Below are 17,851 nucleotides of genomic sequence, written 5' to 3' on the forward strand. Positions count from 1 at the left end.
CATGAACTGTCAAATGTGGGACCTTCTATAGACAGGTGAGTGCCTTTCCAAATCATGTCCAATCAACTGAATTTACCACAAGTGGACTCCAGTTAAACTGCAGAAACATCTCAAGGATGATCAGGGGAAACAGGATGCACCTGAGCTCAATTTTGAGCTTCATGGCAAAGGCTGTGAATATTTACGTACATGTGATTTCTCAGTTTTTTTATTTTTAATAAATCTGCATAAACCTCAAGTAAACTTTTTTCACGTTGTCATTATGGGGTGTTCTGTGTAGAATTCTGAGGAAAAAAATGAATTTAATCCATTTTGGAATAAGGCTGTAACATGTGAATACTTTCCGGATGCACTGTATACTAACACAGGGTCACGGGGGTCATCTGCTGGCGCCAATCCCACCAACACAGGGCACAATGCAGGTACAAACCCCGGGCAGAGTGCCAGCCCACTGCAGGGCGCGCGCGCGCACACACACACGCACACATCAAGCACACACTATGGACAATTTAGAATCGCCAATGCACCTAACCTGCATGTCTTTAAACTGTGGGAGGAAACCCACGCAGACACAGGGAGAACATGTAAACTCCACGCAGGGAGGACCCGGGAAGTGAACCCGGGTCTTCTAACTGTGAGGCAGCAGCGCTACCACTGTGCCGCCCCCAAACATAACTATTTAATTTATATTTAAATGCTTCAAAGATCATCTGTTTAATTTATTTTTGAGTTGAGCCATAATAAAAACAACCACTGTTGCCTCTGCACTGAATGGAGATACTGGAATTTCTTCCAAATTTTATTATAAAAGAAACCTTGATGGGAGAACATGAGTATATTTATAGCAACTCTGACCCATCCATACATAGCATTTTTTAGAATCTGGGAAATAATGACACACTTGAAGAAGTATAGAAATGCAACCAAACCAACTAAATGACGACTCATACTCATGATAAATCATATCACCGAGCCGTTATTAGAATGTGCTTTGATGTGACATATTACACCTCAAAAGTGGTAATAATGATGTACAGACTGTATTTTAGTTCCCCCTTTAGAGGGGCAATGCCACATACTTATGCTGAAGAATTATTTTTTTAGATTTTCATTAGTTTAAACTGGCTATCTATTGTCACTTTTCAGGAAATTGGACTATTGGACTAGAGGTCAGGAATATCTCAGTTAAGCTTCTTTTTATCTCATGCTCACTGTGCAGGAAGCCATTAACTGACCAGTTAGGTGCTAGATCTAGTTTTTGTATGGTGTATTTGTACATAAATAAAACAGAACATTAAAAAAAAAAAAAATGTATTTTCCAAAATAAAAATTCCATTTCCATCAGTATCTGGTTCTTTTAATGTAATTAGAGCACTCAACTGCACTCATATTGCAATAAGGACATATACCAAGAATGAATCTGCTTTTGTTAATCATAAATAGTTATTTTGCATTAACACACAAGTCATCTGTGATGCCAAGATCAAACTGACAAATGCCATGGGTTGGTGGTCTGGGTCAACCCGTGATTCATTTATTTTAAGGCCAAGTAGCATTGGCAGATGTAATATTACTGTACGTGGTGCCTAACATCTTGTTAAAGTAACTGGCTGAATCCTCATTTTTTATGAGGCCTGTTCTATTCAATATAGCAGCAATGATGTCATTACATGTGCCATGTAATAGTGACTATCTGCTCATGCCTTTCTGATTTCCACGACCTCCAAAATGCACAAGAGAGATGCTACAAGGCTACACAAAATTTTGTATGTTCTGTTGAGTAGTCCAGCCAGATACCCTTGAACACAGGTGGCAGGGTGTCCAAGTGTTGCGAGGAAGTCTGATCTATCTGCTAATTAAGTTCTGCAGCATCGTGACTGCATATGTATGAGGTTAACTGGCATGCTTCACTTTTGGTTGTTTCAGGTCAGCAACCAGGCAGGGAATGATGCGCATTCATGTATACACATTTACAAGACAATTGTGATTTATAAATGGTAAACTGCGTGGAAATGTGCGTACGGCAGGTTTTATAAATCAGAAAATTTTTGTTGTAAATATTTTCCAGTTTTTTGACGTATGTACTATGTATTTTCACGTTCAACTTGACAAACGTTTTATAAATGAGATCCCAGGTGAGGATTCAAACCCAACACTCTGAGGCTGTGTATATTATGTTAGGTTACTTGGCAATTCTAAACTGGCACAGGATCAGTGCGTTTTGGGGTGTGTGTGTGCGTATATAGGAATTTTGCATGCAGTGGACTGATACCCCACCTGGAGCTTGGTTTCTAGCTTTTTTCCAGTGCTGTCCATTGAATGTGACCTAGGCAAACAGGTTTCAAAAAGGAAAGACTGAGACAGGGGTAGTGAAATGCACACAAAAACTAGGCAAGAGAAAAAACTGATTTAAGTTAGAAATCCTTTTGTTAAAAAAAAGGGGGAAGTATATAATGTCTATAATTCCCATAAATATCTTGGCCTGCAGACAACTAAAGATCAATAATTTTCATTATAAATTTGGCAAGAATATCTTTTTTTTTTTTTTTTAAATCTGGGCTAAATAATTGGCCTTTAATTTTACACAAAAACCAATGACAAAAACTGTGAAATACTAACAGTATTTGTAGTAGTAGCATCACACGTGCAGTGTAACATGAAAGTTTTACTTTCATGTCCAACAAAGAATAACCCTAAATTATAACAACATCACTGCTGACGTGTCCAAGTTCGTGCATTACTGGGTATATTCTGAAATGGAAGCGGCCTGGGAACACTAGTGATCATCAGGAACAGGCTTCATGACAACCAAAGTGGTAACACCTGGAATGACCAAGGATAGCTGGAATTGGAGCGGGGAGGGTTGGCAGCCCAAACTGTAACTTTTGAAAGGACGCACCATAAGAAAGCTATGAAACCTCCAAAAGGGAAAGGATGGGCACTCCAGTTAGAGGATTCCAACTGATGATGGCACAGGATAATGTTATAATGTTTGTAACTTGAATATGTTGCAGGATCTGCAAGAACAACAGGGGTCTGAATATCTTCCAGGCAAGGATGAGATGTTTGACAAAGGTTTGTATGACACAGCAAACAGAAACTAATTCTGGTGAGAACCAAAAGGATCCAGGCTAGGATCAACCGGCCATATCCAGAGCTTCTGTAATTTATCAGCTCCCAGTGTCAGCTCTTCCCGTAACGTAAGAAAGATCAAGTGATGCCAAGCTAGCAAGAAGACAGAATAAATGTGGTTTGATGAAGATGTGGAAAAATGGGGAAATCGAAAGCATCTAGTAAGCTCAGTCAGAGAGGCGTTCACTGTGACACAAGCAATGTGATACCTATGGTATGTGTAGAATCAAGAGACTTGAAAATGGTCAGTGCTGTTATTAAAGTGTGGAATGCAAGGAAATGGAAGACAGCAGATAGACACAGTGCATCAGGCAGTCCTGGCTGCAGCACATTTGTCTCGGAGTGAAATACTTCATTACAACACTGCGAGAAGGAAACAGAAGAAAGTGAAGATTGCAGTGGAGGAGAGAAAAAAAATCAGCAAGACAGTGGCAATCAAACAACAATGTCCCTGGATAAGTTGGGAGCATGTGTTAGAGTAGTGAGTCACATGGGAGGAAATGTTTCAATGGAATCCCAAAAAAGGTTAAGTTCCTAATCCAGGGAGTCTATGATAAGTCAGTCGAAATTGTTTATATGAGACATAGCTGAAAAGTTCATGTGTGTCCTATGTGTTTTAAGATAGGGATCCTGAAATATATATTGAGAGATTGCTCTAAGGCTTTGGATAAAGGGCAATATCATCGCAACACAACCAAGCTCTCAAGTCCATTACAGAGACCATTAGCAAAAAGTTAAGGAACAGTCAGACAATCAATCCTCCAGTAAAGCCGACTGCCTTTCTCAAGGCTGACCTGTAAAAGAAGCTGAAATTCCTAGGTCATATCACAGAGACTTCAATAACGTCAGACATCGTTCTGATCTCAGAAACAATAAAACAGGTCATCACAAAGGAAGTAACTCTTCTGTGGGAAGACAAGATGGAAGGGTACATATACTGTATGTGGAGGTACTGGATGAATGTTGCAGGCAGGGATGGATGTCAAAGTGCAGGTGGGCTGCATGTCACTTGGATACAGGTGAAGGCATAATCAGCCTTAACAGGGTGATATGGGTAAAGGCATCTGATGTTTGAAAGAACTGAAATATCCAATGACTTTGGGTAGCATTACTGATTATACAGTATATCTAAGTTTGCGCATGACTGGATGTATTCTCAATTAATGTAGTTTTTATTCATATATGTATATTATAATTAAAAAAGCTTTTCATATTTTTGCTCTTTTTAAGCACAAAGAATTAAAATTATAAGCGTCAATAAATGAAAGTACTAAATGAGAACTCTGTCAGCATGAGGAAGCAAAAAGAAAATGAATAAAAACACATCTAGGTCAAAGATCAATATAAAACAATCAGAAGCTTATAATGTACTTAATAAACTCTTCAAATAAACTCCAAAACTAAGATATATACCTTAGTCTCTTGGTCTAAAAACTGTAATTGAATACAACTAGTTTAAAGTAAAACGTAATCACAAGAAGATCTATGGTTTTACCTGTAGAACCTGCAAACGCAGGATGACCATTCAACTCTGCAAGCACAAATAACATGGAGTGCTTAACCATATATTTGATGTCAGCATTTGTAAAAATGAATCATATACACCAAAAATGCTAGAATGATGGCTCCTAGCACAGGGTTGAGGGATGTTAGCCGAGGTTTTGTGAAGAAAGAAGGAATACAAACGAGCAACTGTATACAGAGATTGAGATGTTAAAATCCAAAAAGAAAACCTTAGATTTCTATTAACTATAATTTAGATAAAAAAAAATGACAATGAGTGAATAATAGATACATATTTGACTTACCTGCATCAACAATGTCTAATAGCTATTTAATGCATAGATAAACCTGCTTATACAAACATTTCAATTAGGACTGTCAGATCTTAAAAAGACCAGAAAATAATTTAATTCTTTTGGTGGTAGTAATAAGACAGAAAAGGACCACTATTAGTGAAAAGCCCTTTCCATGGTTATGAAAATAGTGAGAAAAACAAACGAGAGCTTGGACTAAACTATAACTTAAAATAACAATCTACACAAAGGTTTAATCTACTTAAACATGTTTAAACTCTTGAGATAACCTTTATATGTACTATGAGTACGCACTGACTGCTGGTAAGTAAAGGGTTTTGAAAGAACCGACATTTCTGTTTAACATAGTGAAACGCAGTCTCCCACTGTAATTAATTTCTTTTGCTCATTTGGCAGATCACAGAGAAACATTCTTCTTCAAATGGATCACTAACTGTTAAATAACAAAGTATCCTGAGGGTGCACAGGCATGCACAAAAAAGCTTTAAAATATACTCGTTGCTGAAATCTGCCACGTTCAGTGGGCATTAAGTCATTAAAAGTAGCTTCCGAATGTGATACTGGTATTGTCAGTCTGACAGCGGTGTTTCAGTACTTTGCCATAACAGACCAAGGGTCTAATTTACTGAACTATGCACGTTAACAAACAGGAAATATGAGTACTCCCAAAAAATGACTTATAAAACCATGGCATATGCACATTTCAATGCAATTTACCTTTATAAATCACAATCGTCTTCTAAATATGCTTACATGAACACACCTAAAAAACTGCCTGGCTGCCGCCCTGAAACAACCATATACGTAGCATGCTAATCAACCTCGGACATATGCAATTACAATGCTGAAGAATTTCACTGGCTATTAAAGCAGCCTCCCTCCTGATGCATCATGACCTGACCACCTTCATTCAACAGCATCTGGCTGTACCCTGCAACTGAATGTGCAAGGCACCATAGCACCTCTTGGTTCTGGGGTTCAGAGAAAACAGCCAGGCAACATTGTCCAAGCAGGTAGCCACTGTTAGCTAGCACATATAATGACAAGACTGCTGTTACAATGAAAAGTACAGGCCATATGAAAAAATGAGGGTTCAACTGGTTACCTTACCAATAAGTCAGCTACTACAGATAAATACTATCACGTCTGCGAAAGCTACTTTGCTTCAAAATAAATGGATCACGAGCTATAACGTTTGTCAGTCTCATCTTGGTATCACAGGTGGCTTGTACATTAATAGAAAATAACTGCTTACAATAACAGCCCAGTGGTAAGATTTATTTTGTGCATGAGTCGGCATTTAGCTGGTTTGAATGCATTTCACCTACTTGATCAAGGGTGTCATAATTTTTCAGTTTCTCTTAAATGTGGCATACATATTCTAAATCACCTTACATAGGGTTACTCCTATTTTAGCAACATATAACTGGTAACTGTGCTATTTGCGTATTTGTAAATAATTCATACTTTTTCAATTTGTACTATTTGATATCTATTTTTTTGTATAGTTTTGTTTTAATTTGAGTTCACTATTGAAATTTGTTACTATTTTGATCAAGAAATTGTTTTATTTGTAAAGTGGTTTGCACAGTGTCAGGTTAATGCTGAGTTTGAAATTATGTTGCCTTGAGTTGGGTTACTGTAACTCATGTTTTGCACCTAACCAAAGTCAATTCTGGTGTTTCACATACTAGCAATAAAGTGATTCTGATTCACATGGGTCAGAGTTACTTTAAATATACACATGTTATAAATCTCCAAGTTTGCGTTGAAAGCTGTGTACACACATTATATGCCTCTTTTGTGCATATGTAAATTTTATAAATCTGACAGAAGTTGTGCCATGAAATACTGGCTTAGCTTCCCAAACATTTGTTATGCTTACCACTGCCTCTATACAGAGTCAATGTTCAAATTGGAACCTTAAATTTAACCTTTAAAACCCTACTTGTTGTATTTACCATTGCAAAACTTTTAAAACTTTGATTGAAGTTTCCAGTTAATATGGAAATGCCCAGAAAAAATAACCTTACTGCGATGGGCTGGCATCTGCCCGGGGTTTGTTTCCTGCCTTGCACCCTGTGTTGGCTGGGATTGGCTCCAGCAGACCCCCATGACCATGTGGTTAGGATATAGCGGGGTTGGATAATGGATAGATGGAAATAACCTTAGTCAGCTGCCCAAGAGTGGGATGACCCCCCGTCCCGTTTCATGACACTGTTGGAAGGTGTGAACAATAAAATAACACCAAGAATTATCAAGCTTTATTGGCATTAATGATGATTTTACACAACAAATGAAAATGGGAAACACCTACTGGGGCTGTAATTTAAAGTAGTCTCTCTATGCTAATTTAAATTCCTACTGGTACAGTAAGTGAAAAGACAGAGACAGCATTATATATACTTAACAAATGGGAATGCTTTTACCTTTTGAGAAAGGACAACTACTTTGCTTTTTAGAAAGTACATTGTGACAGAGTTATGATTAGCCTATACAAATGGAAGAAGTACTGAAATGAAGCATTTGTGTTAACTAACAAGATACTACTTCAAAGTGAACACAAAGGCTTAACAAAATCAACTCTACTCCCCCATATTTTTCAGAGAACCCCTTTAGATGTCTTATAACTCCTTTCTTTCCTATTCTACTTTAATGCTTGAAAGTACACTCTGCCAGGATAGTGGAGTTCATTTGAAAAGTCATATTAATCAAGTAAATCTGTTTCATATGGCTATACATAAAATAGATTCCCTCCATGCAGGGTGCTAGAATAGTGATCTATCAAATATCAAGATGGACATCCTATACTATGCAATGTTAAAAAAAAAAAATCCCAAAAACACACTTTTTAATAAAGTATAAATGCATCTGCCTCCTTGGTATGGGCAAAATATTAAGCTCAATAAAACAATTTATTCAAAGTAAGGTATTTCTCTACAGCAGGGCTAAAAACATACCACAAATTCATTGAGTACTTTGAGGAAAGGTACCAGTACTGCTAACCTTTACTGCTTATTATTTTCATTTAAGTTCCTCTTCACTAATAATAAAAAGATACATCTTTGATTAAAAATGCACTCGGCACAAATGTTCTAAACTTTAACAAGCATCAAGCCATTAAGGGTTCAATGTAAATAAAAATCTGAAAACTAAAAGCTACAGACAAATTACCTACAAGCAAACCTTAGAAAGTAAACTGAGCCACGTTTTAATGTAGATAAAGGGGCAGAAATAAAGTACAGCAATATGTTTGCATATTTTATTAAATGCATTATTTCAATTTATTGTTCAGACTACAATTTATATATAGTTTACAAATTCCTGTGTTATCAATTTACTTAGCACCAATAATACATTTTATACAGCACTTCAAAGTAAACAAGGTTATATTTTTAGTACTATACTGTAAACTAAAATCAACACAATACTGACATATATTATAAGTATTTAGGATGTACAGTATACCAGATAAAATGTAAGCATCAAAGGGTGCTCTGCAATATGATAGAGTTACGATAAAACATTGATATTGTGGTCAGCAACACAGGGGTGCCGCAGGGGACTGTACTTTCTCCGGTCCCGTTCAATCTATATACATCAGACTTCCAATATGACTCGGAGTCCTGCCACGTGCAAAAGTTCGCTGATGACACTGCTATTGTGGGCTGCATCAGGAGTGGGCAGGAGGAGGAGTACAGGAAGCTAATCAAAGACTTTGTTAAATGGTGTGACTCAAACCACTTACACCTGAACACCAGCAAGACCAAGGAACTGGTGGTGGATTTTAGGAGGCCCAGGCCCCACCTGGACCACATGAAGAGGTGACTGTGTGCAGAGGATGCAGACCTTTAAATATCTGGGAGGGCAGCTGGATGACAAATTGGACTGGACTGCCAATACTGATGCTCTGTGTAAGAAAGGTCAGAGCCAACTATACTTTCTTAGAAGGTTGGCGTCCTTCAACATCTGCAATAAGATGCTGCAGATGTTCTACCAGACGATTGTTGCAAGTGCCCTCTTCTACGCGGTGGTGTGCTGGGGTGGCAGCATAAAGATGAAAGACGCCTCACGCCTGGACAAACTGGTGAGGAAGGCAGGCTCTATTGTAGGCACGGAGCTGGACAGTTTGACATCTGTGGCAGAGCGACGGGCGCTGAGCAGACTCCTGTCAATCTTGGAGGATCAACTGCATCCACTGAACAGGATCATCTCCAGACAGAGGAGCAGCTTCAGCAAAAGACTGCTGTCACCGTCCTGCTCCACTGACAGACTGAGGAGACCCCACACTATGCGACTCTTCAATTCCATCCGGGGGAGTAAATGCTAACATTATCTAAAGTTATTGTCTGCTTTTACATGCATTTTTATTACTATTTAATTTAATATTCTTTTTTATCAGTATACTGCTGCTGGATTATGTGAATTTCCCCTTGGGATTAATAAAGTATCTATCTATCTATCTATCTATCTAAAACACAACAAAGGAAGGAACACATCAAAAATGTGCAAGATAAACTGATAAAGTAAAGGTAGAGCAGTCAAAACTAACAAACCAGATTTTATATACTGTGCAGTATTAGTAGGATTGTATTTGTAAATAGCAGGTACTATTCCAACTTTAAAATAAAATAAATGCAAAATTAGACAGGAAGGTCTTCAGTCATGATTATGATGTCTACAGCTAGAACACCTTAGTAGTATAATCCAGTTTAGATGCTGTAAACACCAGCAGAGGATATCTGGAGTGCTCAAAAACTGCTTAATATGTACTATTCAATTAGCCTTTACTTGTGTACATCTGAGCTTTAATTAGAACACATTTGCAGAAGCTTTTGTGTTTACTGTGTATTTTGGAATATTCCTTGCCACTTTGTAAAGCACACTACATTGGTCTATTCTATTGATGGCAATATATAAAATGAACATTGACTGGATATTTGATGAAGTGACAGGGATACACCGAGACTGTAATAGAGGGTTACAAGATGTATGCAACTGGTGTCAGTTAACCCAGCAATCTAATATTATCAGCATGGTACACAAAGTACAAATTTTATACAACAGAAGCCCCAAAATTTAAATATAATCTGGACAAGCTTCAGGTTGATGCACTCCAGTTTGAGGACTTGATTTTACTTTCAGCTATTATTTAAACAACAATAAGTCTTGAAAGAGTACATGGACAACTAAAACCACCTCAGGTTTTTTTTGGGAGGAAAGAAACTTTAGAAGGCTGGCTAAGCATTTGCATTAACGATCAATATTTCATGTCTCTAAACCAGCGATTTTCAACCTTTTTCATCTCATGGCACATATAAACTAATTACTAAAATTCTGCGGCAAACCAAAAGAATATGTTTTTTGCCAATTTGACAAAAACTAGGTATAATGTTGAATGATTTACAAAAACAATAATAATAATAATAGTAATTATCTACCCTTTTTGCTCCAAACTTTTTATTTATACCTTGAAATAAACAAAATACTCAAAATTATCAGGTGTTTTTACTTGTATTTTGAGCAGGTGGCAGTGTTAACTCTGCTGCTTTGCAGGAAAGCAATCATGGGTTTGTGTCCCTTGGTTTTTGCAAAGGTCTTTGAGTAGTGAGGAAAGTGCGATATAAATGTAAAGAATTATTATCATTATTATAATGCATGTGTATGCGTGAACAAATTCAGCTGTGGCCTAGTGGGGGAACAAGGACACTAGATGTGCTTGACAATAACATACATTCATTGGAATAATTACATGTCACAGTATTAATGCAACATAATAATGTGTAAATTATTGAAGTAAATGTTCATATAAATTGATTATATAAAATAACTTTTAGACTGAAAACTTTTAACAAGTTGAAACATGTAAACTGGTTATAAATGCAGGAAATTACACATTTATAGCCTTATATTTCGCATACAGAATATGTATATTATTAAAGTGATATTTAAATCAAATTTAAAAAATTTTGCTGCATACCTGACACCGGGTGAAAATTACTACTCTAAACCATATAAACATGACATGGGGTCTCCTCAAGAACAAAAAAGAACTTCAAAAGACAAGAAATTCACAACTTGCATAAAGCTGGAATTTCAGCATTGCTTTTTTGTTAAAATTCAGTAATCTTTTCATTGATTTGTGATACTTATCTCAATTGTTATTTTTACTGTTAATGCAATTCAAAAGTGTCTTAAAACTATAGTAAATAAGTACATAAACATCTATATTCAGACCTATGAATTTACTGAAGCTAAACCTTTGCACAAGTAATTGGTAAAATTATATTCCATACAGAATGTGACTGAAAGCTACATTCAATAATAGGTATGACTGAAAGTACTAATGCAATATGACACATAATTCAGTCAGCCTTAGCAAAGGACTAACCACTAACAATGGCATTTGATTGAAGAGAAAACACCTCATATTGCAAACAAAAGTGAATTTCGGTAAAGTGATAAGCATAGACCTACCTCTGGCTTCTTCAGAATCTGAATGCTGTACATATGATTCTTCATTGGATATATTACAATAAGAACATCCCCAAATTCTGTTGGAATTATTCCTCTTCTGTAATCTCGAGTATGTTCTGACCAGACAATGTGTACTTCATCATTTCCTAGGTGCCTAAGCTAGTTAGATAAGAGAAAAATTGTTCAGCCTTTTAGATTTTCTTTTTTCACAAACTGTACAAATATTTATCCCAAAAATGAAAGTTAAATTTGGTGACCTTAGATAATAAACAAATAATGTTTACAACATTAATCTATACTTGAGAGATGAACCACATAACAAATAAAATGATTACTTTATAAATGGGAGTTTTGTAACTTTAAAAGAATCAGAACAAAAGCTTCTTGGCATATTGCACTGAATAACTTCTCCTGTGAAAAATGATATGAGCAAATTTTATCCGCTATCTTTCTTTCTTTATGGCATTTTCCCTTTGGGTCAAATTTCATTTAATCCTAACCAGCAGGACAAGTCAAATTGAATTTGGATACATTATTGCCATGTGCTGTGCACGTTTAAGAGACATCCTCCAGATCATTGTTCCAGCTTATAAAATACATTGTGTTAACCAAATGGTTTGAAGGCAGATTTTTTTCTATGATACCACAAAATTAATATAATGAAGGATGGAAAACAGAAACAAGAATTCCGTTTTCAAAAATCTAATCATATTGTTTTAATATAAGCAACAAATCGTAAATTTAGGTTTTATACTAAAAAATTTCTTTAATCTTCTTAAAGTGACACATCTTAATATATAAGACGCTCTCAAGTACTGTGATTAAGTGGATGAGGCAAGGATTAAAAATGAATAAAACAACAATACATACTACAAAAACAAACATTCTGTAAATGTAACTAATGCAACAAAGTTTACAACATTATATGGAAATTAAGTGAAAAAGCCTCTTAGTAATACCTATATTTCAAAATCTAATCCATTTTAAATATAAAAGACGCTAATTTGACCATACACATTATGTCCAATTTAAAATTAATCTCCATTTTATATCATTATTTTGATTATCAAGATTATGACATATTAATCTATTGTAATAAGCAGCAACGAAAAGGCATATTACTTACAACTAGCTCAAAATAAGCCAATTACAAAATGTACTATTTGGAATGCAGATTCCCATCAGTATACAGTGAATGAGTGAATCAAATTATTAACAATCTGAGAAGGACAATTTAACACTAGCTCTGGTTGATTGATTAAAAATACAAAAGCCCTGATATGACTTTTGATATGATAGTTTGTTTTACTATTTACTTTGTTGCTGGTATATTTTGGTTTCCATTATGCAGTGAAATGCATGAAGTCAAGCACAAAACAACAAATATAGGAAACATAAGCAGATTAAAAGGGAAAATTAAGCCTATCTGTATATATTGTTAGACTGAAACAACAATGATGTATCATTAACTTACTACAGAAAATCTTTTATACATCTGCTGGAGTCGGCACAATGTGTTCTAAAAACATTCAATGAGATTAAGCCATCCTCAAAATCCAGTGGGGGAATTGCTTGCACATAAATACAAATTAACCTTTTAATGACGCTCAAAATCATGCCATGTGGATAATAAACCACTATGAAAATAACTTTCATAACATACTGTGTCAACTGATAGGGTAACATATATATATATATATATGTTTATTTCTTAAAAATAAGAAGAGACAGGTATACAAAATTACTATATGCCAAAAATTTTTTAACATCTTTGAGATATCAACATGCATATTTATTCCAGTTTAAACAGGATCACGAGATGTGTGAAAAAAGAAATAGAGAAACTGCATAGTTTAATGATAGTTTTATTATCTAGTGCAGGGGTGCCCAATGCGTCGATTGTGATCAACCGGTAGATCGCGTTGCATTCAAAAAAAAAAAAAAATTTTTTTTTTAAATGTTACTCTATCCTTCCTATGGCATTTGCCACTTGATTGTCATACATGGCGGCCAGTCTGAGATCTCTTTTCTTCCAACACACTGGTCATCCCTAACACACGATCAAACGTGCGAGCTACTGCAAAACTCTGGCTGTGATCTACTTAGCCTTCCAATTTATATCGACTAAAGAAGGGATTTTAAAAAAAATAGTTAGGGGAGGGTATGGGCTGGATGTGGAATTGGAACAGGATTTTTTTTCTCACAATGTAACAATCGAAGTGTGTTTGTCTGGTCTGTCAATCTATCATTGCTATTCCAAAGAAGGAAAATGTAGAAAGGCACTTTCGAACTGTTCATAAAAACTACGAAACTGCCGTCCTTTCAAAAAGCGATCTGAGAAAGAGAAAGGAGAGGGAACTAAAATCGCAGTTAATTGGACAGCCGTCGTTTTTCACTCGGTTGAATTCAAAAGCTCCTTGACTGCATTATTCGGCTCTACTTATTTATGCGAGTCAGCCTTTTCCCACATGATGATTATTAAATCCAAATACTGTAGTGACCATAAATGTATTGAATTGTTATTGTGCCATAAAGGTTATTCAGTTATGCAAGGTAGGACAACATACATTTTATGTATAAAGTATACTCAGTATATGTATATATAATTTTTAACGTAGGTAGATCATTTCGACCTGGTCATTTTATGAGTAGCTCACAAGCCGAAAAAGTGTGGGCACCTCTGATCTAGTGCTAAAGCTCAAAGTATAATCAGGAAATTCAGATGATATCAGAATTCTATCTGTCTCTACTGAAATTTCATCTTTGGTTGATGTAATGTCTGAAATCAAGCAAAAATCACAAGATCTTTCTTACTTTTAACATAATCATGTAACAAACTATATTTAAGTGGAAAAAAAAAAGATTTTTAAATAATTCTTCCAAGAAACTAACATCTTTTGTTGAGGAGGTTATTATAGTGTGACGGACGGTCCCTTTCCTGGCCAAGATGCCCCCATAATGGAAGGACCGGGGACTGGGGGAGTGGACATGCACGGGGCCCCTCTGGGTTGCAGCGGTGCATCAGATTCCCACAGGGGTTCATGGGATTTGAAGTTCGGCACTGCCCTGATGGGTTCTGTGGGTGCCACCAGGGGATGCTGCAAGAGCGATCAAGCCCTACTATGTCAGGGTTCCACCATACCTGGGAGTACTTCTGGATCATGCTGAAGGGCCACCTGAAGTGCTCCCGGGTGCAGCATTAAAGGCACCACCACAATTCTTTGGGGGAGCCGGAGTTTGGGAGGGGGAAGGCAAAGCTTGCTGGAGGAGGAGTGGTGGTGAAATGAGACAGAGAGAATAGAAGGAAGAGAAACAAGTGCTGTTTGCTGTTAATATTGTGCTTGTTGTACTGCGCATTGGTGGGAAATGGGTGGAAAGTGCTTACCACAGCTGAATAAAAGGTGTGTCTTGTGCTGGACATGTGTCCATGTTGGGTTTGGGGAGCTAGTGCACCCCATTGGTGGTCACAATATATAGTAATAGTATAGTATGAGGTTATTCACATGAAATTCTCACCAGACATTAACTCAAGAAATCCATAAATATAACGAATTCACAACATTAAAGGCCATAAATAAAGGTATGTATAATAGTGAAATGACACAGAGAAAAAGTATTGAACACACTAATTTAATACTTAGTTGGGAAGCCTTTGTTTGTAATGACAGCATCAAGACACTTCCTGTATGAAGAAACCAATCACCTGCAGTGCTCAGGTGTGACTTTGACCCATCTTCTGAAGTGATTGTCTTTAAATATTAAAGATTCTGACGGCTCCACTTGTGAACCCTGATCTTTACTTCCTTCCAGAAACGTTAAATTGGATTTAAGTCAGGTGATTGACTGGGCCATTTTAAAAACAATTTTCTTTCTCTGAAACCAATTGAGAGTTTTCTTTGCTATATGATTTAGATTGTTGTCCTGCTGGACGGTCCATCTAAGTCTCATCCTCATCATCCTGGTGGATGGAAGCGGATTCATTTTAAGGCCGGAATTATACTTCACTCGATGCGACGCATGCTGCAGCAGACACACCTGCTACACAAGCGTTTTACTGTTTATACTTGCGCATGTACTTTACGGAAATCTGGAGGAATCCACCAGGTGGCAGTGCAAAATATCACATTGGTGAGAACAGGTTTGGCTTCGCTGTGTTGTGAATTGCCTGGAATGCCCATTAAATTCCGATGACACCGCAATATCTCTGAAAAAGATGTTTAATGATTAAATCCATCAATCCAGGGATTTGTCCATTCCAGCAAGCATTGGGCACGAGGCTGAAACAATCCCTTGAAGGGCATCAGCTCATCGCAAGGTGAATACAAGCACTCACATAAACTAGCGTTATTTTAGTGTCACCAAATCTGCATATCTTTAGAAGGAAACCGGAGTACACTGAGGAAACCCAGAAGGAAAACATGCAAACTCCAGGCAGAGAATACCAGCGACGTGACTCCCTGCGAGACAGCAGTGCTACCACTCCGCCACCGTGTCACTCCCATGTGTTTAATTATTAACAGTATTCATTATTTAAATGAAATTAATGATTTATCTGTAAAATGTAACATACATATTGTTACACACGTGGGACTAGGAGTGAGCTGAGTGGACCAAGTGGAGCTAGGCCAGGGGGTGTCGGGGTACAGTAAACCTACCTCTGTTATCTCTACAGGCCAAAAACAGGAAAACCTGCCTGATTCAACGGCACTTCCAGTTCCAGCCCCCCAGACTGAAGTCACTTCCGGTTCCGGGCCCCAGAATGACGTCACTTCCGCCGTTTGGCTTATAAAGCCACCATCTTTCCTCCACCAGTCAGTTCAGTGGAGAACTCAAAAGAATGCACATGAGTGGTGTAGAAAAAAAACTTTTGCAGCCAGGGACAATATATGGGTGGCTACCCCAAACCTTTTTGCGTGTGTCAAGGCTATTCATTTCACAATACTTTAATGCATTTTATCATGAAAGTGATATCAATTATAAATCTTAGGATTCTAAATGTGCAGAGAGTTGGAATATCATACATTTAATGTGTTCTGTGTGGCAATCTATTGCTGTTTGCTGCTGCTTCACCACATTGAACCATTCATCAAACATCGAAGCACGCACCTCGATCTCGTAGGATCCGCCATGCAGCTTTCTGTCACATGTAGATAGTAACCAGAGACTCTGTCGTCACATTCCACCTTTTATCACACTGTGCCCCCCGATGTTTTGCTGGTACTGCAACTCGCACATGCGGCATGTTAATTTCTGAGGACCTGCTCAGAGGACGCGTCAAATGAACGCTAGGAATGCATGGCAGCCATGATGCGGGTGCATTCTGAGCGTGAAGTATAAACAAGCCCCAAGAATCTCTCAGTAACATGGCCCCATTCCCTGTTTCTTCAATTACATAAAGTCTGCCAGTACCATGAGATGAGAAACAGCCCCACATCATGATGCATCCACCTCCAAACTTCACTGTTGGTATAGTGTTTTTCAGATGATATGCAGTGCCATTTCTCCTCCAAACATGGTGTGCGGTATGACAGCCAAAAAGTTGACCAGACTACATTCTCCCAGTATTTCATAGGCTAGTCCAAATGTTGTGTAGCAAACTATAAATGAGTCTTGTGGGTAAGTGTGCATAATGGCCAAACCCGGTGAAATGCACTGCCTATTGTTTTCTTTGTAACAATTGTATCTGCTGCCTTCAAGTCTTTTTAGAGCTCTTTCAGAGTGGTCCTTGGCTCTTAGGCTACTCTTCTGACCATCCTTCTGACTCCCTGGTCAGAAATCTTGGGAGGAGCTCCTGTGTGTGGCTGGTTGATGGTGCCATAATGTTCCTTCCACTTGCGGATTTTGGCCCCAATGGTGCTTACTAGAAGATTCAGAAGTTTTTAAGTTTGTCTGTAACTAGTTCCATTGATATGGTTTGCAACCATCAGGATGCAAAGGTCTTGGGTTAGGGTTATCTCTGTGGATTCACCAATTTATCTGTTGGATTATACATATATTCTGTCTGTTTATGCTGTCTATTACGTCTATCTGTTGTTGTATAAAGCACACTTGTCTCTATATTTGTGTTCATGCATTGAGACTGGAGAAACGCCATTTCATTCAGCTGTGTACTCCTTGTTGTACGGTAGAACGATAAAGTAAATCCAATCCAATCATGAGATGTTTCTTGTGCGACACCTTGGGTAGCAAAACACCTTTTTATAGCCCATCTAGATAGGAGGTGGAATTACTTTCCAAGTACTAATGGATTTCAGCAGGTTCCTTGTCTTGGTGTACTGCTTTTTCTTAACATTTTGAGTATTTTCCATTTTATTGCGCATACCTTTAATAATTTTGAGCTTTTTTGGGTGGCTTATTTATTTTTTACTATGAGAACACACACAAGTCTTTCACCTAGACTATTAGTATAGTACATATCAACTGTT

At 37.3% G+C, this 17,851-nt stretch overlaps 1 protein-coding gene across 1 annotated transcript in view; it reads right to left on the bottom strand.

Annotated features, from left to right (window-relative positions):
• The window catches only part of ralgapa1 (Ral GTPase activating protein catalytic subunit alpha 1), a 239,692-nt gene that overhangs the window by 55,332 nt on the left and 166,509 nt on the right, over positions 1-17,851 (bottom strand). The window contains 1 exon segment of the mRNA XM_039741861.1: positions 11,427-11,585. Within this exon segment, the coding sequence (XP_039597795.1) occupies positions 11,427-11,585 (159 nt within the window).

The sequence above is a fragment of the Polypterus senegalus genome, chromosome 18 (genome assembly GCF_016835505.1).
Source record: "Polypterus senegalus isolate Bchr_013 chromosome 18, ASM1683550v1, whole genome shotgun sequence".
Lineage (NCBI taxonomy): Eukaryota > Metazoa > Chordata > Cladistia > Polypteriformes > Polypteridae > Polypterus > Polypterus senegalus.